Source organism: Opisthorchis viverrini, assembly GCF_000715545.1.
Source record: "Opisthorchis viverrini unplaced genomic scaffold opera_v5_37, whole genome shotgun sequence".
In the NCBI taxonomy this organism is placed as follows: Eukaryota; Metazoa; Platyhelminthes; class Trematoda; order Opisthorchiida; family Opisthorchiidae; genus Opisthorchis; species Opisthorchis viverrini.
In genome coordinates, this window is record NW_008751693.1 from 2,002,004 (window position 1) to 2,029,130 (window position 27,127).

The 27,127-nt window shown below is 40.9% G+C and overlaps 1 protein-coding gene across 1 annotated transcript; it reads left to right on the forward strand.

The window, feature by feature from the left end:
* On the forward strand, positions 1-26,989 carry T265_13108 (hypothetical protein; the record flags this gene model as incomplete). Its single annotated transcript, XM_009167219.1, has 9 exons — positions 1-239; positions 5,559-5,685; positions 7,690-7,805; positions 8,462-8,990; positions 9,937-10,152; positions 18,876-19,328; positions 22,969-23,685; positions 25,279-25,315; positions 26,877-26,989. Coding segments are annotated over 9 exons (2,544 nt in total), but the record flags the coding sequence as incomplete, so codon positions are not given.
* Between the last annotated feature and the right edge of the window lie 138 nt (positions 26,990-27,127).

The window sequence follows — 27,127 nt, forward strand, 5'->3', positions numbered from 1 at the left end:
TTATCCCTGATGCATTTGGCAGAAAGCGGCATCCGACTTACCTGGGGTTCAATGGACCAGGGCGCATATCCTGCAATATTATCGCATCTCCGCCGGTGGAAAAAGTTGAATGGCGGAAGATGGACGCGGTAAACGCCCACATCAATCCTATGTCTGTCATCACACCCAACAGAAGCAAACAGCGTTGGCCCATGTTGTTTGACGCTGGACAATTAGCAAGAACCAGAGATCAGAATTCCGTGAGTAGCACTTACCTTGCGCTTCAGACAGCGTAAATGAGACAAAAACACGGGGGATAGGTTTTAATCAGATCACGGGTTTTTTGGACATAAAAGAATATACAAAAAATGAAAGCCATTTTCACTCAAGTAATGCACTGTATTCTTCGAATTCATTTCTCAGCATATTTTACATGTTCATATAGGCAGTCAAGAAGTTGATTCTGTGGCTCTGCACATGATGGCTTTTCATCTTGAAGGAATTCCTCGTGAAAGCTGAGACTGAATGAAACTACACTGGAATTCAGCCAACACCATTCAAATATTATGCTGCCTCGCTCCATGATGTAACTTTTGATTTAGCTTATTGTAGCTGTTTTTATGGATAAAAGGAGCCAGATGAGTTAGTTTTATCAAATAACAGATTAACGCTGGTTAATAATCTATAGTCCATCTCATAGAGAATACAGATCAGTGTCCAGCCGAAAGCAATCACTTTTATACTTGCTTGCCAAAAGTTCTCAAAATTTCGGTACTCAAAACAACTGGACTACGTTCACCTGTTTTGCAAATCGTTTTTTACCGTTTGTCATCCGCTTGTTCGGATGCCATGTTTTTAAAGTATCTCATTGTTTTCGCGCTATGACAGCTCGCCACAATCTATGGCTTGTCATAAAATCCAAGAAGTGGACCGCGTGAACCAAATGACCGTTAAGTTGTCAAACTGTCACGCATAGAAAGGTCTACAAATCACGCTGAAACAAAATGAAAAAAGTGTTTGACTTTTTCACGCAAACTCAGGTTTGCATAGAAATTCAAGGTCAATAATGTAACAAATGAAAAATGATTGAGGATTCAAAAAATGTCCAAAATCTAATGCCTTTAAGCAACATCATGAGTAGTGTGTTAGGTTGAAACAGTCCAAAGTTAGTACGAACCATGGGACGTACTCATCTCCTCCAGTGACAAAATTAAACACAACATGAACAGGATGCTCAGTAAACAGTATCAAAAAGGGGGCTTTTGCCCAGATACACATTAGTCACAAAGGATCTATACGTTTTATCTAGGACTTCTTTGTTTTTTTGATCTTAAGCGCATGCGCTGTTCCAATATACGCGTAGTTTAGTTGAGACGTAGACCTAATGGTAAAATAAAGCCTTTCGCAAATTTCATTGTTGTATTCGACTTTCCCTATGCTATTTGACTCCTCATAATTGGTAATCGGCACAAAGTTTTCTGAGTTCATTTACATCACGCCAGGGCGGTTTCTGCTTAGTGATAGTGCTAAAAAAAGACAAACTGTTTGCTTTGGTTCGACCATTAGCCTTTCGGTGGATTCTTGATCAAACATGCTGGTGAGTGATCTCAACAATCATTCAGTTAATTGTCAAAGCTGTTAACTATGAGTGAAGTAAATGTGGTACTGGATGTAAAAAATTTGAGCCATGCCGGTGAAATAGCTGAGGCTCCCAAAGTGGGCGAATAGTCATCAAACACACGGACTGTTGACCGTAAATTACAGGCTTTAAGATCTGAATAGGGATTTATCAACCTGGTTATCTCGCAAGTAAATTAAAGCCCGCTGTTTGGCCGCCATCTCCAGCTTTTGATCACACCTATATGTTGGCCGTCTAAATGATGCTCACATTCACGAGAGACAACTAAGTGGGTGATATTAACACAGTGGTTGGTTCTAGTTTTATACTCCATAACAGCCAGTCTAGATCAGAGGGCTCATAAAGTTTCAGCAAGAAGTGAATGTGAACATCATAGTCCGGAAGTACGTTTTACTTTAAGCGAGAAATTTCCTCGTCTCGGACGGTGAGCTTGCGTGTGTGTGCGCAGCTTTATGACTGAGTTTGATTTTGCCAGACAGTTTACGTTTGTTAGGCTCAACAAATGATGGACCTGAACGGTGTTTCTTGGCTCCTCGCCCGCCAGAGTTCTGGTCTAGACTGAACTGAACCCATTAATTCCAGCTGCAGAGTTTTGCCTTATTGGGAAAGGTACACCGTAAAACTGATCCTATTGCTTTGGTGGTATGGTATCTTTGGGACTGACTTAACAGTTGGAGATACTGTCACTTGCTGAGATGTAGGTTTTTTTTGAATTATGTGTTTTACAAACTTCGTTTAATGAACCGTAACTTAATCACGTTTACATTTAGAGTCCGTTAATGTTTAATCAACCGTTGAAATCCTTAGGCGCCATGTTGATGCTCTTTATGTGGCTCGTATAAAATTGCAGATTTTTTTACTATTCATTCGTCTGAGTGACAGTGAAAATGGATTTGGCTTAGAAGGTACTGGTGTGGAAAATGCAAACTCCGGCTGCACGAGTAATATATCTACTCAAACCACTTATTTACCGATACGGGATTTCAGTTGGACAGTACTTACGGAAATCAGCATTTATCTAGAGAGGTGGCCTCTCGTAAAGATTTTACGCATGGAAAATTGAAGTAACGCAAATGTACTTCTTAGCTCGGCAGTCCACTGGACTAGAGGTTTATTAGTCATGTTCAGCACCAAACGTCTACAAGTCTATGCTACACATCAAATCCATAAGAGTTCATGCCACATATGCGCAATACTGCAAAATGATTCCCAATTGATTTTTTGACGAGTTCATGTTTGCCTAATAGATTTAGGTGTTTTGTATGGCTACTGGCTGGAAAATTAACCTACTGACACAGGTACACCTATCTATAAAGCTTCGATGCCAGAGAATGCACATTTTACGTTCGTACAGATTTACCAAACTAAATGGTCTAGGTGTTCTTCTGAGTCCTTTAGATTCCTCATCATACACACCGACGTAGCTTGACAGCGTGGGTTATGAAACGCCCAAAATCACCTGAAAACTCCTAAACGACCATAGCGACGACAAGTCTAACCATTTTGAGATAAAACCCGAGTTCAGGTAATTTGGAAACGATTTTACTACCTACACCATTGAACGACCTTATTCACCATGTGATCAGTCGCACTTAAAAAATTTCATGTGTTGAAATCTTCGAAAATTATGCTGCCGTAACCTACACTATACTCAAGATAGCAATTTATCTGGAAAATTAGATATGTGACACACGGTAAGTCATTTGAACTCGTTGTGTGTAGACATTTTTGTGGCTACACGAGAACAAGAAAACGATGGTGATAAGTTCATCATCTGGGCGAATACTGTTCACGAAGAACAGATACTTTTATATAAATAACCATATTAAAACACAACACAGGAATATACAATCATACTTTGGAAAAATGAAACAATAGCTCAAATATATGTGCAGCCTATCGGCTGGAAAATGGATGACGCTCACACTTTATTGACAGGAACGCTCGTCACAGATACCACATGATTGGAAATGCATGAGTTTATTCACATCAGGCTAATGATGCTGATAGTGTGAGCTCAGTTCCCCGGATCGCACTGAATGTGCCCCTAGGCACGTTTGAAGCTGGGGCCGAATTTGTAAGTTAGCGTACGAAAATGGGAAGGAACCGCACTCAAAACAAAGGTGTTTTCCATAAAAACATGCTTAGATTGGAGAGGAAAACAGTTCTGCTCTGTGATTAAAAGGATTTCCGAAAAGACACATGCCTTTTTAAAATGCTGAGCAGCTGCAAATAATGCGTTCATTTTGGCTTGAGAAGTTTTAATGTTTTCCCATCTACTCTACGTAACGGATAGTACTGACATGTGGAGTCTTTTTCGCGTAATTTTCTATCAAAAAGCACTCTAGCTTAACAGGTGCTTTCCGAATTGGGTTGTTTTGAGCATGGCTTTGGTTTGTTCGGGCTGAATAAACAGCACTTGCGACAGATCACTTCCATGTTCTCAGTCACATCAGGCTAATGATGCTGATAGTGTGAGCTCAGTTCCCCGGATCGCACTGAATGTGCCCCTAGGCACGTTTGAAGCTGGGGCCGAATTTGTAAGTTAGCGTACGAAAATGGGAAGGAACCGCACTCAAAACAAAGGTGTTTTCCATAAAAACATGCTTAGATTGGAGAGGAAAACAGTTCTGCTCTGTGATTAAAAGGATTTCCGAAAAGACACATGCCTTTTTAAAATGCTGAGCAGCTGCAAATAATGCGTTCATTTTGGCTTGAGAAGTTTTAATGTTTTCCCATCTACTCTACGTAACGGATAGTACTGACATGTGGAGTCTTTTTCGCGTAATTTTCTATCAAAAAGCACTCTAGCTTAACAGGTGCTTTCCGAATTGGGTTGTTTTGAGCATGGCTTTGGTTTGTTCGGGCTGAATAAACAGCACTTGCGACAGATCACTTCCCATGTTCTCAGTTCCGCTCCCCTATTTTCTTTGTTTTTGCCATACCTCATTTTGTTTTTAATTTGCTCCCTTTCCACACCTCTTTTAAATCTTGATAGGTTGCAAGTTTCACCATATAATTAATATCGATTTCCCACATATTCCTTTTGGTTAGTCTCATGGCTGCCTTGTTCATGTTAAGTGTGGTGGAAATAGGATGCTGCAAAATTTACTATTCTCCACAAAATTGTCTGTTCCCTGTCAGTCGCTCAGCTACACGCTTCTCCGCGCTTCATAAAAGTAGAAATTTCAGAATCACAGGTAGGAAACGTCGAAATTTCTTGAAATCTTATGTTCATGGCCTAAAATGTATTGCTTAGATCGAGGATATGAGATGAGCAATCCTGAGGGACGTCATATAATTTCAGAAGCTAAACGAAACCCACATCCTGCAGATGACCCGTTAAACTGTTTAGTATTGGCGGCCTCGTTATTTGGAACATTGTGTGCAGCGTTATGGCAAAATCATCAGGTAGCTCTTCCAGTCTATCGTGCACTGCATAAAGTCAATCCAGCGGAGATTAGATCATAAACTGACAGGACAGAATGAAAGTCACGACCATTAAGCTGCGTCATTCTGGTAGCTATTAGAACAGGACATACAGATGGTTGGAGATACAACCCACTAACATATACCGATGCTCGTGCACGAAGTCCTCGCCACCAGCGTTGGTTTATCTTCATATCATCATCAACACAGATAGCAACACCACAAACACAAACGATCATGTCATCATCGGGTCCACAGGCCATATGTGCGGACATTAATCCAGAGTATGTACTGCATTATCTACATGTATAATGTCGCTGGAGAGCAAACGGTGGAAATTGCGTCAAAAATACCTGTTCAGTTGCTATTATTCGTCAATGAGCAGACGAAGTTTGTTTACTACTAATAGGCAAATTCGTACGATTTCCTGAACTTACGCTTACGGCAAGGCTATAAAATAACTTTGATTCAACTTTTGTGACTTTCTCGTACACTTCCTACACCTTAAAAGGATGCAGTGACCTACTGGTACGAATGGGCTTTCGTCGTTTGGGAGGACGCAGGGTTTTATCAATGCCGGGGACAGAGTCGCCTTGGGTGGAGCGCATGGTCCGACAAATTTGAGATTATCGTAGCAAGTAAGCAAACCTGATGCAGCATGCACGACTAATGGTTGAACTGTGTGAGATAACTGCCATTTGTTGTTCGCGAAAAAGCCATATATTTTGCCCATGCGCTGCACTTTTCCTCGCCGACATATATATCTAACATAAATCACAGCTGTCTGAACATTGCCGTCCAATTATGTCTGATGCGTGGCATTAGCAGCAACCATGGCAGCAGAAATACAAACCAAAAATATTGTTGCACATGTTACAACACAAGGAGCACTGCAGAAAGCACCTGTTTGCTTGAGGTTGTCTACTGTTCGTTGGTCCACTGCCAACCAGTGTCCGTCCAGTGTCCGGTGTATATGAACATTCAAGAATCATTGTGTTCCTGGTCTTTACGGTCTTTCACCTACTCTTTTCAGGAATGGCAGTGAATTCCTCAGCCAGTGCCTTTCTAGTATATTTGCTTCTATCAGTGAATCTAGAATTCCTCATCAAGACCAACGTTTATGTGTAAGGCATGGTTTTTGTGTTCTTACCACATATAAATTTCGGAACCTCTCCAAAACAAAAAACTGGTTTACTGGTAGTAAAGTGGGCATCATTTTCCACTTTTGTCAAAGCCGCTTATTAAATGATGATTCAGGTTATACAGATTACATTCCAACCATCAGTAATAGGACAATGTCACCCAAAGTGGTTACCAGTTTGCGTACTCAGAACCACAGACCAGCAACAATCCGTCGCACTTTCCGGTTGTTTCTGGTGTCCTAAGGTGGCGGGACCGAACTATAGGGGATACTTGTCGAATTGTCTGATAAGTATAGTAAAACGCGCTTGTTAATGCATTGATTCTTTCGAAAAGTTTTAATCAGTGTTAATTTTGTATTGTTATAAGTAGACCAACTTAGTCATACCTTGTAGCTTCAAGAATATAGGAGGGGAATGCCATCAAGACCATATGGAACGCTAAGTGCAGCTTTCTATGTGTCTCTGTAGTGCGCACAAGCATTATTCCGCAGGAAAACGGAAATTATCATCCTGATTCACAGAACAGTATGTTACTCAAACAAATTTGGTAGATTTACCCGTGAATTCTCGTGACCCACTGCTTGCAAGCCATAAGGCACTTGTCATCGGGCACTGGTAGTCAAAGGCCTGGCGAAAAGAAAGTCTGACTCGCTTTTCCAGCCTATTATCTTCACTGTCGCATTTCACATCAAATGTCCCTTTGAAAAGATGTTTTTATCTTCTGTTCACCTCCATCAAATCTACGGATGGAACCTTCAAATGTATACGGTCCAAAGCGCGTCTCTTAATGTTGTGACCTAGAGAGGAAGGCAGAGTTTGGCGGGTTTCTGGGACATGAGGTTTGGGAACACAATGTAAGTATGCAGGTCTTGCTGAAATAACAAAACTTATGAGCAACAGATCACAAAAGATGATTCTGAGCTTCTCGCTAATAAGGAATGGTATGGACAAAGTCAGTGCCGCCATTCAGCCATGCACACACATCCTTCCTACAACAAAAAGGGATAATGGGTTAGCGTAGCTACCCTTTCCCGACTAAAATTTAAACTCACATCCAAGCCATTTCACGCCCAAGTTCAACAATGTCCTAAACTTTCTCACCATTTTCGCAAGTAAGTTTACTTCATCGCGGCACATTTTTGATCTCAGTCTGTAGAGGGGATGACGGCGGACCATTGGCTGCCCCTGCCGTAAACACCAACAACACTCGCTTCAGACAGTAGGGCTAGCCTACTCGCATCTGCACTGTGTTCAAAGGGTTAAGCTACGCCTGCACACAGGTGAAAGCACTGGAGGCTGGAAAATGTAGCATAGTCAGCTTGTCTACACCATGTTGGTTGAAAAGGACTTTATACTCCGATAGCAAGCTTGGTAAGGCTGATTGGTCTATCTTGACAAAAATGGCGGCACACGAGCTCACCCACTACACTCCTTATTTTTTATGGTGTTCAAATGGGTTTTTTTCCAGATAATTCTCGTGGTTCATTTGCACGTTTTCAGCACCACCGACATTTAGTCTGAGACCCCCAGATATACTGACCGTTCACAAAAATTCCCTGGTTCGGCTGCAGTGTCAAGCTGATGGATTTCCACCTCCAAAAATTAAATGGGTCCAGGTGAGTATTGTTTTGACAACACAAATGAGCGACAGACAAATCAGCTGTTTGTCGGGTCAATTTTGTAATTCAGGTTGCAACTGCTGTTGAAATTATTTTTTCGTCCTTCTTTGTGGGTAGAATGAGACCAATAGTAAAAAAAACACCCAGTCTCGATTCTTCTGAGTGGAACCCATCAAGTGAATGTAGCGATATCGGTCGTCTATACCATCGGTTAAAGTTTCTCGTTGTTTCCGCAAATAAACATATCAGCTTGTTTTGTTTTTCCTTTAAACAGTATTCAAGGGGTAACTTTAAAAAAGCAAACCTCACACCCTAACGTTTAATTTGGTAATATGCCACACCACCATGTTCCCTTGAAGTAGATGCTGTGGAAGGTGTCCATGCAGGGCTTTCATGGGAATCGTTTCGCCCCATATTCGCCATTACGGTATAGGTCACATAATCTATCCCGATTTGATAGCCGTGGAAAGCCCCAATTCATGATTTTTCCTCACCAATCTGCGATTCATATAGTGAGCTTGTTTGTAAAGTCAAACATCTCTTGATCTTAAGAAGTTACTTCTGAATAGAGAATTCGGTTTACTGTGTTTTGCTAGAGATGTTTACCCTTATAATCTGCTGCACAGTGGTCGTTTTTGATACCTTATCTTTAGTCAAGACCGTCAGCTTTTCAAAATGATGCATATTACACCAACATTGATGGTTCCGAGAGTGTGCAACCTACAGCGCACGACGATTCACTTGTCGATGACACAGGCAAACTTGTGTACAATCCAACAGTGTCACATACCATCGCGCCATCCTTGCCAAGAACAGCCGAGGCTGCGGCAGACGGCAGTCTCAGACTGCTAGTTACTGAAGCAATTGATGTGGAAGGCCTTTTCCACTGCATTGCAATAAATGTATTTGGCCACGTCATATCAACGGTCAAACTCCTGTACAGTAATAGCTCAAAGGGGAATAAGGATGTCCGAGAGATCTCATTCCACTTGCACCCAAAGTTGTTCGGTGTTTGGATTTCATGGAATGCATCCAACGCTCTCGATTCGCGCTTGGGAAAGGCAATTTTAACACCAAATCAACAAACACTACTGTACCATCCTGCTAGCTCTCCAGGAGTTCAGGCTTGTAGCCACGTCATCTACTACCGAATTATACGCTCAGAGGAGCGGTGGAATTCAGGTACTTCATTTTGTTTATTATATAGTAATATAATTATTCATTTGCAGAAAATAATACTTGTTCGCCATCTCGTTACTCTGATAGCCACTTTGCGTATATTCAGATGTTTATATTTCCTTGCTCGCTGTCAAAATTTAGTGGAGAGTTGTCTATCTGTGTTCTTCAAGAGATTCCTGTGGTTATTTATTTTTGTGGCTTTCTGGTTTGAATTTTAGGCTAGAATAGCACTGACTCGACTACCCTTCATAGTTTTGTCAGGCAGGTGTTCGATAGCCCTCATTTCAATACATGGGCTATATACGAATCCTGCACATGTCAATTGATTCGTTGGGACTAACCGATATATGACCGATATGAACATTGCTGATACTCTAGGCCACATACCTGAATAACGTTTTCCGCCGTAAGCAATAAGATTTCATTATTTTTTAACTTTATGCACCAGCTTGGTTTTAATAAAACCTTCAACTATTCATGTGTATTGTGCCAGGTTAATGTGGCTGAGTTGAGTTTACAACTAAAGTTGCTTCCTTAATGTCAATAAACAAGTCATCATCTTTTCAAATTTTACTACGCTGAAATCCACAGAGTTTGTCTGTCTTAGTGACTTCCTACAGAGTATAATGTCGGTAGCTCAGGTAGAGCAGATGTTCATTGGCTTGTTCGCTAAGCTGGGCAACTTGACTGCAAAAGTTTCATCACCAATCAAGATGACATCATTAGTGTGTTATTGGGGAGCGTAGTAGTGCGTAGCGGTGGGTTAGCGGTAGCACTGGAGCACTGGAGCTGTTTAGTATGGCAAGTTATTTTTTGTTCAACTTTAATCTCTATCTATGTCTCTATCTCTATCCACGATATTGGGCGGTTAGCAAAAGAGTTAGACGCTGCCATTTCAAGAGAATACTTTCTACAGACTCTCTCAAACGATTTTCATGTCTCATACCAGTTCGTGTTCAGCCGACAGCAGCTGAAAACTTATGGGTCGGGAGTCTTATTCCGGACGAAATTTACGCATTCAAAATGGAGCGATGGTGTAAGGCTGATGCACCCTCCGGTCAGAGTAAGGTTGTTGTGGTCAAAACGGAACACGAAGACTCACCTGGATCCAAGTTCAACGCATTCCTATTAGAAACACCCGATTCTCCTTTGCAGACAAACCCACGTAAGAATATTTATATACATGATGTCGTATTCTCACCATACATTAGGCACATTTATGCGACGTAATGTGCCTCGTTACTTACATCATTGTCATGACCAAGTCGGTACATATTGATTAAGTATTTGACAATGTCGCTACTATAGTATGCAATATTTTTCACTCGCCATTCAGATTATCAAGTAACACTCTATGCGGACATCCATCTTCGGGGCAACACTACCTCACGGTAGCGTAGTGTCAACATCAGATTTCGATCTGCCTTTTTTGATCCCGCTGCATGTTGAAAACGGTATGCGGCTGCAAGCATTCAAGAGAGCACTGTCAATATATCTTGTAAATGGTCAAATGGAATGTCTTTTCAAAATACGTCAGTTCACTTACAAGCTGACACAACTGGTTATTGGTTGCTTAAAGACACCCCTGAGAGAGATCTACCCCGTGGCAAAGGAGCTTAGCCCAAGGGAAACACAACAACCTTCCGTTTTCGATGTCTGAAATGTTAAAATTTGGCAGTCTGTCTTCAGACATGACAAAAGTCTTAAGGTTTCGTTGTTTGGTGCATAAAACAAGCCATCGGTTGCTACAAAACTCCAAAGTTCTAAGTAAGTTTCCAAAATTCACTTAACAAATTTAGAACAACAGATCGCCGGTATCTACACCGATGAATACCTGACTAATGTTACAAATTCCACTTCTCAATTTCAAAATTGACATCTTAGCAGCCACCGTTCCTGATGTCGCTTATAAGGATGATGATGATGAATTAGTTTGCGGGTTCATTTTGCTTTCAAGTTCCACTGAGGTTGACGGCGTCACGAAATCCAGCAGTAATCTTATGTGTAAAGGTTGGCAAATCTTCCTGTGAAGTCAAGTTAGAGCAAGAATAAAACAGAAGCGGTGCAGTCAGACGGCAGTTGGCCCATCGGTTGATCCAGATAGTATTCACTGAAGTATAAACTTGAAATTCTTGTGCAATCTAGGGTAGTTAAACGGAGAAGTTTTCCTTTAATCCTCTATACCTTTTATGCAGCTTGCCACGAATCAGTGGGGTGGCTTTTCAATGCATATAATAACGTCAGGGAAAAGTCGATTTCACCTTCATGGTTCACTCTTAGCCAATTTTTTATCGGAATATATTGTCTCTGTGTAACCATATACGTTCCGTATGAAGAAACTTTACTACGTTCACCCTCCAACAACTTTTTATGGACAGGACAGTGAATTAAACGTTCCTAATCTGTTTCAGATAGGTTTCTTTCTGGGTGCGTTGCCCAAAGTGTAAGCCATTTATGCAGCCACCCATTGTGACTTTGACCTCGCTCTCTTGCATTTGTTGTTGCGTATTTCAACTTAAACCCGGTTACATTGAGTTCCAACTACTCACGGCTATTGCTCCGGCGATGCCACAAGGAGATTTTTTGCCTTATTTGTGTTCCTGGCTGGGTATTGTAATCGAAAGCACTCACTACACCCATTCGTTGGGTACCTAGACACAGAAGCGGCTAGCAGTTTCAGAAAAATTTCACAACTCTCGTTCACGTTACTGAGACTGCAGTCGCACCCATTTGACCACTTCAAGTGACGCGAATGCACCCCGTTTGCTTTGTACGAGAGATATAGGCTAAAACTAGTCCAATTTATTCAAGACAGGTTTCAAGAATGCATCTTTGTGATCAAGACAGAGTTAATTTCCCAACAAAATGGGAGCGTGATTCCACTACATTCTTGTTTTAGTTTACTGAGTTTCAGCTCATAAATATCTTGTGTCACAGGCTAGCGAGGACTGCTGATCAGTGGAGAGATCCATAAGTAGTCTTTTATCCAGCGATGATCAACAATAATCCTTCACTAACTCCGAGAAAAGCCATGTGCAATAAGGCTGTCCATTATTAATTTTCAGTGCAAGTGGAAAATAGTACCAACATCGTGTTAGTGCGTCGAATAAGTTGTGCAGCCCCCAGACCAGTGGTTAAATGAACCCACAGTTTACTGACTAATGTAACTTTCTGAGGAAGATCGTTTTACTCACTTATGCTGTTTAATTAAGAAGGTTCCGAATCGTTAGCACACCAAGATTTTGTTGAAACTGACGCAACTTGGGATGCTGACAGATTCACTCCACATGTGGAACGCTGGCTCCTTAGTGCTTAAGCAGATTGACTGGTGAGGATACTGAGGCCACGTTTTGAAGACCGAAAGGGAAGATGTTCAAACATTACCGTTTGTTTCGACTATAGATAGTTCAGTAGTTGCCTTTTCAACATCATTGCTTGTCATTCAATGCTGAACGAAAATTTGCAGTCTAGTCTACAAGTAGACACTTATAACAAAACACTGTTAATCGAGAACACACTTGTCGGGTTAAACGTGCTCTGAGAGTTTTTGGATGCAACATTCAGTATTTAAGTACAATATAGAACAAATACAACTATATGGAGCACCCGCTTGGCAGATGATACCCTCTAATGACTGCTTGAATTGCATCGACTGGTTTTGTTTGTCACTTGTTGTTGGACAGTAGTACTAGTTCTGTTTTCCGGATTTAAATGGCATGGTTAGATAACATGACTGTGCAAGTGTCTTTGTATTAACGAATCGTCTTCTCATGATGGATTTTTAGAAGGAAATTTTGGGAAAGCAATGCTTTAACAGCTGATGCGTTGGTTGCCTAGTGTAACAAACCTTGGTATTACTTTCCTGGTGAATGTAAAACTTATGTGTAGGGCATTAACCATGCCCCACGAATGCTGGCTGATTTATGTTCCTGTTGCTGTGCGGCAGAAGACACCGGCCATAAGACAAAGGTTCTGAGCCAAAATATAATGGGGCATTGACCGATCTGGTTTAACTGTGGATGCGGAACGAGTAAAACTATAATCATTGCACAATATACGGTTGTCACTAATTACCACTTAAAAACAACAGATTCAATTCAATCTCCCCAGTCGGCATCGAGCCCTCTGTCTAAGCTAATGCGGGGGTACCCTGCCAACCACTGTTAAATGTTCTCTGAAAACAAAAAGCAATCCACACGAACGGAGAATCTCTGAAGTTCCAGCCCCACACAAATGAATGCCCGTATACCGGACAGTTCTGCCTTGAACAAGATTATTTTCTTTCGTTGGCATATCTTGTGACTACACTCTCGTCGGTCAACCGCACTTGATGTTTAGCAGCCTTTAGGACAGGTCCATCAAGCAAAGTTGTTCAAAAAGCTGTCATCTCTTTTAAAGCTCGAATCATTTTCAGTGCAACAACATCCCTGTATAAGTAAAAACAGCTGCATGTAGAGGACCGTCTTGACAAATTTTGTCGTCGACATGGGTATGTTTTCGGACACCCGTTCAGCTCATTGGTTGAATTGTTTGCACACGTAAGCGTTTTGACGCCCAGACTATCGTTGTATTGCCATCCGTCATATACATTACACTACGTTTGAAATTGTAGCGAAGGACAAGAATGATACATGGTGCCATTAACAATTCTGGTGTACGTTGGGTCATGCCATGTTTAAAAAGTGGAGCTATGTTATCAGCACAAGGATCACGCTGTCAAATTCATATCAGTGGTCCTCTCTGTAAACATAACTTTTCCGCAGTTTCTTGGCCCTCCGAAGACAGCAGATTTTGTAGAAAGCCCCCCGACAACAATCAGTGAGCACCTACTGGGTGGCTTCTACTTATAGAGGACTCATTTAAGCAGAGGCAGCTACCGCATAGATACGCGTTCCATGAGAAATTTATACTTCATCCTTTGTGGAACACTTGAAAATTTTGGATTCTTCTGCTTCGGTCGTAAACTCCAATAGTAGACCAAGTAAGCTTTTTTACACCAAAATTCCAGCAAGTATTTTGGGACTTCACTGAATGTCGATGAACAGCAAGCAGGGGACACAAATTAGATATGCTGCAGGTAGCATTAACAAAAGATCAATCAGACAATCTGAATAATTTGTATATACATATATGTATATATATGTACCAATGCTCTTAATGACATAAATTAGCAAGCTTGTCATCCAGCTTGCACGTGCCAGATGAAATTGCTGGTAAATAGCAAAAGTAATTTACAGCTCCACAAAGCACAAGTTTCTATTGCTCATGATTCAATAAGGTTGATACACACTGACCGCAAGCCTATTCTTCACTGTCTTTTCGAAAACAATGTATCGTAATTGAGTTTGGACATAGAAACTAAAAAGGACTGACAGGATGCTAACTCAAAGCACTAGAGTATTGAAGAAAAATGCCGGATATCTTTTGCGTTCGTAACCATGACAACCGGACATGTTAGACACGACTTCAGTAATCGCAACTTTTGGAATTCACTGTTTAGAGTAATTTGGTCCCTACACAGATCAAGTTCTTGGAAAATTGGTGAAACTGAATAGTTACCTGGTGATATGAACATGGTAAACCAGGCTTAGCTCCTTATTGGGATCATTTGCATGTTGTAAGGAAATATTTGGTTCTAAAGTCACCAGAAATATCACTGACAGCAACACCAGATAAAAATATTGAGGACATAAATCCACGGGAAGGGAGAGGACATATCACCAGACTATCACCAACGTCCGAGGGTCCTATTCCTCCAACGTTAAGTCAAACATTCTGGATGATAAATATCCACAGATATCGATTAACCACCATTTTGTCCCTCGTCTCCCATGCAACATAGGGAAGGTTACGTGAACCTGATCCTGGAATGCGAACATTACCTACAGCACCCAAATTTCCTGAACATCCCTCCATTCTACCATGCCAAGTCTTGTACACCTCTGGGTATCCTCCACTCCAAATTAGGCAAGGAGAACACCGCCCTCCTCGTTAGTCAATAACTCGGAAGACGTGACGCAGGGCCCAGAAAATTTACCTTTCAAAACATACCATCAAAGAAGCACCTTATTCTTCCCCGAAAACACGTCTCCTGGTTACCTTAGTTCGCGTTTGCCGGTTGCAGGAGATTCCAGCCATAGTTCCGAGATATAAGCGGTCAAAGACCTGAAGAGTAAAAACTAGCCTGGGGATATTTATAAGTTTCCACTTGATGAACAATTTCGAAGCATAATCCCGAGCTAATTTGAAAATGCAACTCTCCAACTCTTAGTAATGCTTACCGACTATTCACAGCCTCATTGAATAACTTGACTAGCAACCCATGCATATGTGCTCAGAGGCTCACTGGAGAGTCAAACTTTTGTCAGCTGATCAGGAAATTGGATCTTCAAAGTTAACTTATATTGACATCTGTTTCGCTCAATTCAAATGCTGCCATACGGGTCAATAAAGTCAATAGACGAAAGACATTGATAGAACTTAGCACCGAACTATACAGGCTTTCATAAGTTATGCTGTTGGTGCGATTATATCCCACAAAACATGAGCGTTTGATCAGCACCATGGCTCCAGCCTAGCCACTGACCAAACGGTCCTTCATTACTAATCAATCTCAGCAACTGAGACTATAAATTTTACAAAGTTTGACAAATTCATAGTCTTTGTTCCTACGTCTGATCACATAGCAGTTTCGTGATATACCTGATTTCCCTCACTGTGATTTATTTTGACTTGAATTAATTGACTGCAAATATCTTGTGAGGGAAACAAGTGGCCTTCACATAGGGCTGATGCCCAGCTGATGATTAGAAGATGTTCCCGAAGACAGCGCCAACCGGTTTTGTTTTCGTTGCTTCGTAACCGAGGGAACATTTAAAGCCAGTAACTTGACCTCATTCCTTACTGCTGAAGCCGGGTTTAAGCTTCCCTCCAGTATGAAAGCTGAAAGGTAGAGGTCCTAGAAGTAGCTCAAACAGTCTGCAGGTAGGTTTAAAAAAGACTTGCCAAAACCGTGCAACCAAAAGTCGCAGAAAGAATTTGGATGGGTTAAGAATTTCTCAGAATTATCGACCGACAATGAAGGCAAACGTCATGTTCCTTCAACGCTATTTTAGTATTGTCCGTGAGAACTGGGCTTAAATACTTTGGGTCTCGAAAGATCAGTAGGGACAGGATTGTCAATACAAGGCGAATGATAAACTTCTGCAAATAAAACTATGTTCATATGCTGATTCCTGCTGGTGATGCGGTGTCACTTGTAGAGAATTCATTCCAAGACCAAAGTGGCTGACCCAACCAGTTAATAGCCGATCGGTGGTACTGGCCGATTATTTATTGAAGGTTATCATTCCAAATTCATACGCGAACATAATTTAAGTGAGTGATAGAAATGGGTGGGCAAATTATTAACACACTGGAAGACTAATCCAATATGGTTACAATCATTGGGATTACTTTGTTACATTGTTACAATTTCGCAACATTACTCTAAGTAAGCCACTTTTTACTCAACAGTCACTGGGTAACGACCAACACTTGGTTATTTTTCGTAGAACTGCAGAACTCGGTGTACCTGTTTACTACAATATATTGTTAAGAACGCTTGAAGGTCTTTGAAAAGTTAACAAAGTTTTGACTTTTGTTTCTGTTGCCGTGTAGGGGGAATCCCACACTTTTCGAAAATACCTAATACTTTTTTGATAACTGAGAGCATGCTGACTACTCAAAAGCCACTCACTCAAGCGAAGCGAACTGATGTTTAGCAAGCAGACAGAATTATTGCTGGAGCAGGCACCCTTATGCGCTTTGGGTGGCGATTAGTGCTATTTTGGTCACTATAGGAGACAAAGTTGGATGATAAAATTTAACTCGTCATAATGGATTGCCACCATAGTTCCAAAATTACTACGTCCCACGTAAGGAAAGCCAAACTGAAAGCATCGTTGATGCTGTCGGAAACGATTTGTAGATCTGGCGACAAGATCCACAAAGACTACAGTCTGTAAATCTGACAAGCGAGACCTGACAAAATGATGCTTTGACGCCACGTTTTGACTTCGTTGAACCTTGAATTTTCCGCGGCCGACAAAATGAAATATTTTGGTCTTGAATGTAAAATCTTCAGTTTCTTGGATTTTCCAAAACTGGTAAAGCCGTGAAAAATAAAGGTCTTGCATACGGGATAAAGCAGCAGAGTATACGAGGATAGGCGAATCTAATTAACATAAATCTCGACAGTCCATTAGTTTTGAAAATTGAAATTATGACTGTTTAAAATCTAATAGTTTTCAATTCCTGTGCGCCTTCACTAATTACACAGTTTTCTGTTTCTCCGTGACCGTTTTTCGTGTATCCATACCCTTACATCGCTTGATTTTACTCATCATACGATGAAGCTAAAGCCGAATTAACATGACTGCATAGTGTACGCATAATGCTTAGTAAAACTTTGTAAGCTTCAATAACTATTCGATCTAGGATTGTAACGGTGTATATTACTGATGAGGCATGCGAGTAATGTCTGGTGTGATGTCCAGGCTCTGTCCCCTGCATATGATGAAAGTTGAAGGTTACTACAGAAATTATGGACGTCCAGAAATGTCCAAGAGGTCGCTTGAAAAACTTTGCTTCACAAACCTCTGTGCTGATGAGATATTTAATTTTGTATTTAATGACCGTAACCGCTTAGTTTGTGTTTCCTAGTAAGCAACTTCGCTGCGAGCAGCATCTTTCCTTTCACGACTGTATCCCTCGAAGTTTTGCTTTGTCGTACGGTTCCAGCATTGCTTAATTATTCCGTTTCTCAGATCGCCCGATTAATTTCGTTCAGTTACACATGATGCCAGTGGCATGATGTCAGTCACCACTGTTTGTTTTGGAGAGATGGTAGAATTGTATATAGAGCGTTTCGAGAACAAGTATTATTCGTGTCACTGTCTTCTGACCAAAGCTTTTTATTACTTGGATAATAGGGTCAGTTCACACAAAGTGAAGTAGTAATTACACTAGTTCTGCCGTAACTGCAGTTAGTTGGTAAGACATATCCTTGGTCGTGCCCGCGTTTGAACTCCAGACATCTGACGAGCGAGGCTCACGTGTTACGACCGAACTTTACAGGCACTTGGATTGTCACGCTTATGCAAGTTCAAATGTCCGTGCAATGCGTGGCAGTGTGTGGTGGCAACCTTCTGGCCTTCTGTGCTATTTTCCTGTACGTTTGATGATAGATACTGCTGATAATTTTTGAAAGATAGCAACTCGAGTTCAGTGTTGCTCCGGTTGGTGTGACAAGTTGCGTCACGACTGGAAGAGTACTGTCTAAACGTGATCGATGCGGACACAATGTTTGCAGTCCCCTAGCTACTCAAAATTGCACAATTAACTATTTGGAAGTGTAATATGGTGCGACTGCCTGGATGCTTGACAGGGTTGAAAAATATTGAATAAATCTTTTGTTCATTATATGCTGATGTTCTGTCCGCCTTGATTTTGAGTTAATTGACGATCATGGACGTAAGAAAGAGTTCATTGTAACCCCATTATGTGAACATCGGGACAAATACGATAACTACAAGTGAAATATACCTTCGCAAGTCCACAAAGTTGCAAAATTATGATAGCGTATTTAGTGCTTTCTGCTGAAAACAATTTACGGAGTAATCTTTCACACCCTTCACCGTACTTGGAAGACACCACATGTGTGCCTTATAGTGCATGCTTTCCATTTGTTGAAATGTCCTGTTTTCCCAGCGTCCTCATTATTTCAGGGGATTTCTGATAAATTGGTCTTTGTTAGACTGTCTGCTTTCGGCAAGGTTCGCTTTACCCAAACAGTTCTCGCCAGTTGACTGAGTGATCATCTCTTTTATTCTGCTTTCTCCTTCACAGCATTACCAAGGCCAATGGAATTACATTTACTTTTCCCTAAAACGATTGATCAGTGGACTAGTGGCAAACTTGAAGATGCCTATGAGCATTTCATACTCGAATGGGGAGCAGGCCCTGCTACGAATGTACAAACAGGCGTAACTCCAGTTCTACACTATCGTGTGGAATATTTACTGCGAACGGCTAACATAAGTAGAAGAGTAGGCAATGTCACATCAGATTATCCTACGAATATACTATGGTCATTCGATTCAATGAACCGTTGGCTTACATTGGCACCAGTACGTGCCCCAGCCACAAAGTTCAACTTTGCTCCCGCTGAAGACAGTCACGTGGATGGTCAGCAGCCGTATCAGAAGCATCTGGAAGAATTACGATTCCGCGTGCGCAGCTATGGACTGATGAGCCGCAGCGAACCATCGGAGGAACTCAGAATAATTCAACCTGTTTTGGGTTAGTAAACGGAATGTTTTGTTCTTTGTGTAATTACTCGAAAAAGTCTCTCAAATTTTAATGGTGTCAAAATGTATATATCTTTTGTCATCGATACCTACTGTGGCACCTTTAATACTATATGAGCATTTGACAAAATTAACTAAAACGTGCGACTCCCATCAAATGTACATAGAAGAAAAACAGAGATATTCTGTTCTTCAAACCCAGGACAGTGATATACTAACACAACAGTTCATTCTCAATAGCTAAACCAAGGAACGAATCACTGTACATGCCGGGAATCAATACTTTAAGTTGATTATTCTCATGTTTATGACTTACCATCCTGTTTAAATCGGATGTGTCAAAACGAGATCGGGTTTAATTTTATCTAACAAACTCTCATTTTGAGTGGAGGAAATGGAAAGGGCATGTTTTCCAGTTGGTCGGAGAGGTACGTGCTCATACAACGAGCACTCAGCGAATGAGAATGTTTCATTATTTTGTACCTTGTTCTTTCCTCCCATCTCAGTGCAAAACTTACATGTGCCACATACAAAACGTTAGATTAGTCACCCACTCAAGATTAAATCTTCCAAGACAAGTAGGTTTATTTTGAGATCCTTCCTGATTAGCAACTATTAATACGACGAAGTTATTGTTTTACATTACAAAACGATTGGTATTGAGCTTGTGATCTTTGAAACATGTTACACCCACCAAACCATAATGAAAATCTTGTTCGAAATGATAGCTACTTGCTCGCTTGTCTTCCAGTAGCTTGCCAGTCATTGTGTTATCGGCGTTCACAGTGACGTTACTAGCTTTGGGCCAGCTGGAGCTGATCAGTTTAATGCAACTGTTTATACGCAGATTGCTCTCCAGGACTGAGACTCAATAAAATATTTCAACGCCTTTTAATTCTGCAAGCGATATCACCTTAAGTCCACTATCATAGAACCACCTCTAACATAACCAACAGAAAAATTTTTCAGATGGAATTTCAGAATTCCTCTGCCACCTAAAGTAGATGTTGATCATCATTCTCAGCTATCTCCATGCTTGATGATTTATAGACATCTGTTCTGACTGATGAGGGTTGAAGTGACTTCTTAGTTTGCACGCTCTGTGTGTAAAAGTTTTGGCACGACTTGAAGATATTTCCTGTCACACAAGTAGCAGCTTCACTAAAGTATTTGAGTTGGTATGTATGAGATTTGTGACTCAAGTTCCAAAAGTTGTCTTGAAAATGAACATTCATACCATAAAAAAGGCTGATGGAACGATTCAAACTTTCTCGAGCCAGAAGAGGACGCATGCACAAAGCAGTTTAATGACACGTTACTGGAAGCGTTGAGTACTAGGTTTGCCACTCCTTTTTCTCATCCGTTTCGCTACTTCACTCAGCGGACAGGCAAATCTGTATCCCTCTTCAACTAAATATGGTGTCTCTGAAAAAAGGACTCAAAAATTCGAACTTATTCGGACAGAATTAATTTATGATCCAATGGTTAGCTTGGAGAAAATATGGAATAATTCATGGCTATCAGCTTTCACACTTATGTTGTTTTGCTGAGCGGGTTTTGTTTAATAAATTAAGTGGCACCATCCACTGGACGACTGTATGCTCATTTTAGCGAAAGTCAACAAAATACTGAAAAGGGAGATGAACACCGTAAGATGACGGAAGAAGCAGCCTAATGCACGTCCATTTTCATATAATTGAGTAACTCAACAGCATAAATAGAATCAGATCAATTACGCGGGCGTAATTGACGAGAACGATGTGCATCAACTGCACCCTTCATTTTCTAATAGTCTGTCTGGTCGGGACTGGATGTGCTAGCAACGCGGGGCCACATTGCGGAAAACTAAATAAACCAGCTATATGAAATCTATTTTACCTTATAAATCAGTTAGTAAGGCGGAAAAGCCACAGGGATCTCCACTAGTTCTTGACATATCCTTAAGATTCCAACTGGAATCAAGAGAGGTGAAACACTTAAAATAAAGTATTCGCGCTAATTCTTTGAGGAAAATGAGTACGTTAGGGGCAGACTGGAAGAATAGCAACAACTGACTTATTGGTCGTCATTCATCGAAGCTAAACGGTATCTACTGATGCATCCAGAGAGCTGATGCCTCGTGCTTGGCAAATCAGAACATTCGATTTTTAGCACAACGATTTTGTTGTACAAGACCCCTTCACATGCTAGGATTGCGAGAAATCTAAAGAAATAATGCCATTCATCTAATGATGCGAAAATTACATACATCGCCTTTTGACCCTATTCCTGAATCCTAGGTGTAGCGCTGTTATTCACCCTTAGTTGGGCCTCAGAATGAGCTCCAATAGCCAGCTTAACCTTGTTAAGTCAAGCAGCTGGATCAGTGCACAACAGCATCAGAGCAATAGGCTTGCAATAGAGATGTTGATCCGATACGTAAGAACGCATGTGCAGCATGCGGTGTCCAATTTCAGATTATTGTGCTGGAATCCACACTAAATGGGTGGCCTCATACGGCGGCCCAATCTTCACATCTGCCTTCTGCTATAGGTGGGTCTGCCCAAAAATTTAGTTTTCCAGTCGGTTACTTTCTTAGCCTCTTTGAAATTCGAGGAACGTACACTAATTTCTACCTACTGCTGAATTCACGACTGTTCTTAGTAGGGAAATGTTAAGCGGTTTAAATGGATCAGGCCTATACCACAGTACGAATAACGGGCAGTAATCACGATGAGTTATAGTAGTGCGTGGGGTTTGTGGAATTTTCACTCGCATAATTTCTGAACAATCCTCCAAAAGGCTGATAACTGGGCTGAGACGTCAGCATTTCCAGTTGTGGACGTTATGTGGCGCTTCGCTTATTAGATGGTATTTTCGCTAATATTCGTGATGTCACCACGGATAACTGTGCATATATCATGTATGCACTAAGAAAAATTGATTCGTCACTCGTTCCCTCGGTGCAGAATACTGGACAGGGGAAAACAAGACAATTACGATCAGTGACACTACCTCCGTAAATCATTTCTATCCGCAAAACTATTTGAAATTTCTCAAATCAGAAAGAATAAATTGTTGTAATAAATTGGTGGGCTCTGGAAACCTGTCAATAAATCCTTCTTTTTGGAAGAGTTTGGAATACATTTGTAGAAAAGTTCATATCTTGATACTGAAGCATCCCCAGACTAAAGGATTGGGTTAGTTTTGTCATTAAGCGAGATCTACTAGTTGCGGGATAAATAGTGTCTTCTACTCTCAAACAAGACTGTGTCGCATCCTCAGCCTGATCTGGCTCTATATAGTTGTGGTGCTTTTTAATTTTATGAGAACAACATTGAATTATTCATTGTCATCATCATTGTCATTCATGAATGGCGGCCAGTAAATAATGTTCACAAGGAACTCATGCTAGAGGGTTTCTCGTGGACCACACTAAGCGTCGAATCATCACTAAAGAATAAGTACAGTATTTCGTTCTCAGCCAGCCGAAGTCGAACTGAAGACAACATCAGAGGGTTGTGTATTCAGTTGTTTTCCAGCGAAAATGTGTTTACATTGGCATGATACTACTATACTTAAAGAATATAAGGCAAATTATTGAGTTACAGTTTGATCCACCAGTCAACATTTTCTGATCCCTTGCCGTACAGGAAAGATTCTGCCCGCTTTGAAAGCTACAGTACACCGGGAGCATATCGCAATTGAAAGGGTGTTGCATGCTGAGACTACCTTCACAAACCTACCGGAGAAAGTGCACCACAATACCATGAACGACGAATCTTCGATTACGACTCCAAGTTCAGTTGGTGCCCTGGACACACTCTGGTATACATTAAGCTATTCTTTGCTGGGCAGCTTGCTGTTGAGCCTCCTTCTTCTTGTTGTCATTTATGGGTCACGCAGAATTCGACATCACAGGAGCAATAAGAAGCGTATTACTAGAAATCAGGAGGAAGCGATCGCACTCAAAAATCCACGTGTGCCGGATTCAAACGCTTCTGTTTCGAGCTCCGAGCACTTGATGCGAGAAGTAAACATGTTGCATCCAACCACCAGGCCATTTCCACCAAATTCGTATAAACTAATTCATTTCAAAAAAACATGTTTATCACCTGATCCATGTAACTGGAACAATTCAAGTTGTCTGGTACACAATGACTTCAAAGGCAATGCGAAATTCGAGGAATTACACCCCATTCCAGTATGTTGCCATTCAAGAGAGGGAAATTGTGAATCTTGTCAGAGTAACTGGCATGGGCACAGCCAGACAATGATTTGGAAGGATGACCATTATCTTGCTTCATTGGATTCGCCGCAGACATCCATTTCTATCGCTTCAGGAAACACAAACCGCTCGAACAATTTAAGTGGGTCCATCTATAATATTATTCTTGTTTGTTCTTTGTATGCAACAAAAAGCCATTTACAACAATTCTGACAAGGAGAGATGAATATAACATATGGAGACTGAACCTACAAATAGTTGGTGAGCCCCAATAAGGGGGAAACCAGTCGTGAGCCATCAAAGAATTTTCAGCAACCTTATGAGTAGTGTCAGGTGTATACAAAACTATAAGCTATCTTGATAAACAAATCTCATAAATTGAGACCCAGTTGCTGAAATTCAGCAGAAAGGATAAGAACAAACAAAAAGACGTTTCGTACTACCCTTGCGCCTTCCCACGTCTATTGATCGATCACAAGAAAACTAAAGGTAGACAGTCACATTCGGGATGCGATAGGTTGACGACTTTGGATTTTCCAAGCTATAATTGTTTTATAACCAAGTAAATGGAAAATCTTCCGTATTAGATACGACACCCATGAGGCAAGATACCAATCGATTTCGTGATTTGCTCGTGATTGCGAATATTACTAGCAGTTGTTGCGACTCGTCCAGGAGGCGGAAATTGCCAGCGCAGCCGAGTTCACCAGTCATGACTTTCGCGCTTTGCTGTCAAATCACAGACTGGTCAATCAATACTGTTTCGGCCCTTCATTGATGTCACGTCAATTGAGATTACGTTTGTGACGCATTAGATCTAGGTTACATTTGCAATGAAGTCCGACGTGAACAGAAGTTGTGGATTTTGCATAAAGTTGCATTGATTCAAAGTTTTGTTACGCTTCGGTAGTGAGCACATAGTCCATAGGTTTTGTGTCAGTTGATGACTTAAAGAATGCAGGATTTGGATGATCTAGATAGTGAGAATAAATCTGATTTATTGGAACTCTGATATGTTCAACCGAAACTACTTGTTATGTGTTGGTAAATTGTGTAGGCCCAGAACAGACATATTTTTGAATTATGTAGCGTTGCCACATTGCAATCTGTTCGCAAGTTTAGAACAGTGTCAAAGTTCTTTAGCATAACTAATCGTCCGAGTGTGCCAGACAGGATGAACGTACGTAGATGCGGATATTTGAGTTCATAATTTGGGGCTGATGTACCCAATATTCGAGGCAGTATCCGAGTCAAACTGGCAGGGAATTACAGTAAATTAACATCTCCCTAGTTTGTCATCCAATCAGGCAGATGGAAAAGAAAATACGTTTGCTTACCTTTAAAAACATAAAACAAAAATCGGCAAGCTATCAGGGTACTCAGCCGTCTTTGCCCCACATACTCTCTGCCTAGACAATGAAATCCTGCATTTTATGGGAAAACGAGTCCAGAAGCGTGGCTGTTTATTTCCCGAACATTCGAATTTGACGTGAGTGACTGAGTCTGATTATTGGATTGCTAAGCCATTTTAACTGAGCACGCTGAGGTGCTCATTTCAACAGCCATCGAACAGCTGAATCAACCTCTGTTTCCAGTAACAGTGGCCATTCAGGTGGGATGTTTCGAAGCTCACAATTCGCTAGGTTGACGGCATTAAATTACACTAATGTTTAAGATATTCCTAATTGACATGTTATGCAATTTCATCTTTACGTCTATGATTTATTTGTTTTAGTTCTCTTGGATAAACCAGATAGTGCGTGCACTCCGAAGTGAGTTTGAATTCCGAACCGCTAGAGATTTATATGCTGTTGCCTTGGTTATTGCAGGTGGTGTGCCTTAAATCAAAGTAGGATATGCCGTAAACTCTGAGTAATAAAAAAGTAGAGCAAATCGTCATATGTAGCGCAAAGTCTTCTTTTCGCCGATGTCATTGCAACATTTGCCAACTGGCCTCAGGCACACTGACTTGTCACATTTTATTCCCTTAAAGGCCATAGTTTGTTGCCGTTGTTGTCGGGTTTTTGACCGCATATATGATGAATGGGTAAATTTAGAATTTGCGTAAATTTTTAAACCAAGAAATGTTCTTATTGGCTTAGAAGGATGAGCTTTTTTTCCTGATGGAAAGAAGGCGACTTCAAACGAACGAGGAAGTGTATGTCCTCAGCTAGAGGGCAGGTGACCCACAGCTACGCAGTTTTTGACACGTACCGAAACACGTGTCCACATCAAAAAAAGGTGAGGACCTGACTTTCCTCATAATCATAACAGGGCAGTTGTGCTAACAGATGAGGCAGATCTTGCAGGTATGTTTGCATAGCAAGCAGAGTTGTCTAACGTGACTAACTGTGAAGTAATCGGAAGAAATGTTTTTTTTAAAAAAACAACGCTTATCTTTGCTCGTTATCCTTTTAAAACCTATTCAAAGATGCACAAACAATTGCGAATTGGTTTAATTTATGGTAATCACCACTAGCCATTAAATTTTATCCGCATTTACCACAGATCACAAAGCGCAGTCACCTGATTAACTACCGGGGCTTTTCGTGTCTTTATGCTTCACTAGGTAAATTATAAAGCCATGCCGAAAACAGACGATGCTTGTATGTGAACAAAGCGTGTGTTCAAAGTGTGGAACAGCTGATGCACTTAAGGACAGAGGAATAGCGGTCCATTTGTGAAGTGAAATCTTAGACGTCACAGAGACTGAATCGCGCATTAACAGTTACAAGTTGCGACTGAATATACTCTGGTTGTAGACTAAAGATTTTGTAGATGTATTGTAATTGGGTTACTCGTATGGCTGTTTCCTGCAGTAGAAGGACTTCGCCCCGTTTTTCACTCACTTTCGTTCATTCATTTGCTGCTACTCCGATATCAACTATAAAATTTTAGGAAATATCTAGGTATTGTTAGGATGAAAACTTTTTTGTCCGAAGAATATACTGCAGTCTGTTTCCAGACGCATCGATATATCAACTGCGAGACAATCAAGGGAAAAGTAGTTAGTCTACTACTAATGTGGTCAAACTTTTTAATCATCTGTGCCGACCATGTTCTGCGAAGACAAAGCCGACTGTGTGATATTATGTCGATTTTTGAACCATCGATCAACATAAACTTCTGATGCCCAACGAAACTTGGTAGCAATGAAGTACAGACCCAATTTTACCAACAAAGTACTGGACCGTATATACGATTGGAGTTGGGCTTCGCTTAGAATAATTTCACTTTTTATATGCTCGAGTGTGCAGTTTAACATCCATAAGAAAGTAGCAGTAACCAGTTCCAACCGAACATAAGGTCACTGCTACCCCAGATTTATACTAGTGAAAGGAAGAGGGCCTTTGTTGAGGAGTTATTTATTAGGAAATGCCAACTGAACAGTTACAGACTATTGGACAAAGAATCAAACTCTCATATGCATCTTGTTTACAAAAACTGAATATCTATCTTCTTTGAACGCATCTTCATGAACTTTTCTGGATATTCCTTGACCGTTGCTCAAATCCAAGCGAGTGCCTCAAAGCGACGCTACAAATTCCGTAGTAGATCTCACTTTTCAAGAGACGCAAAGCGGA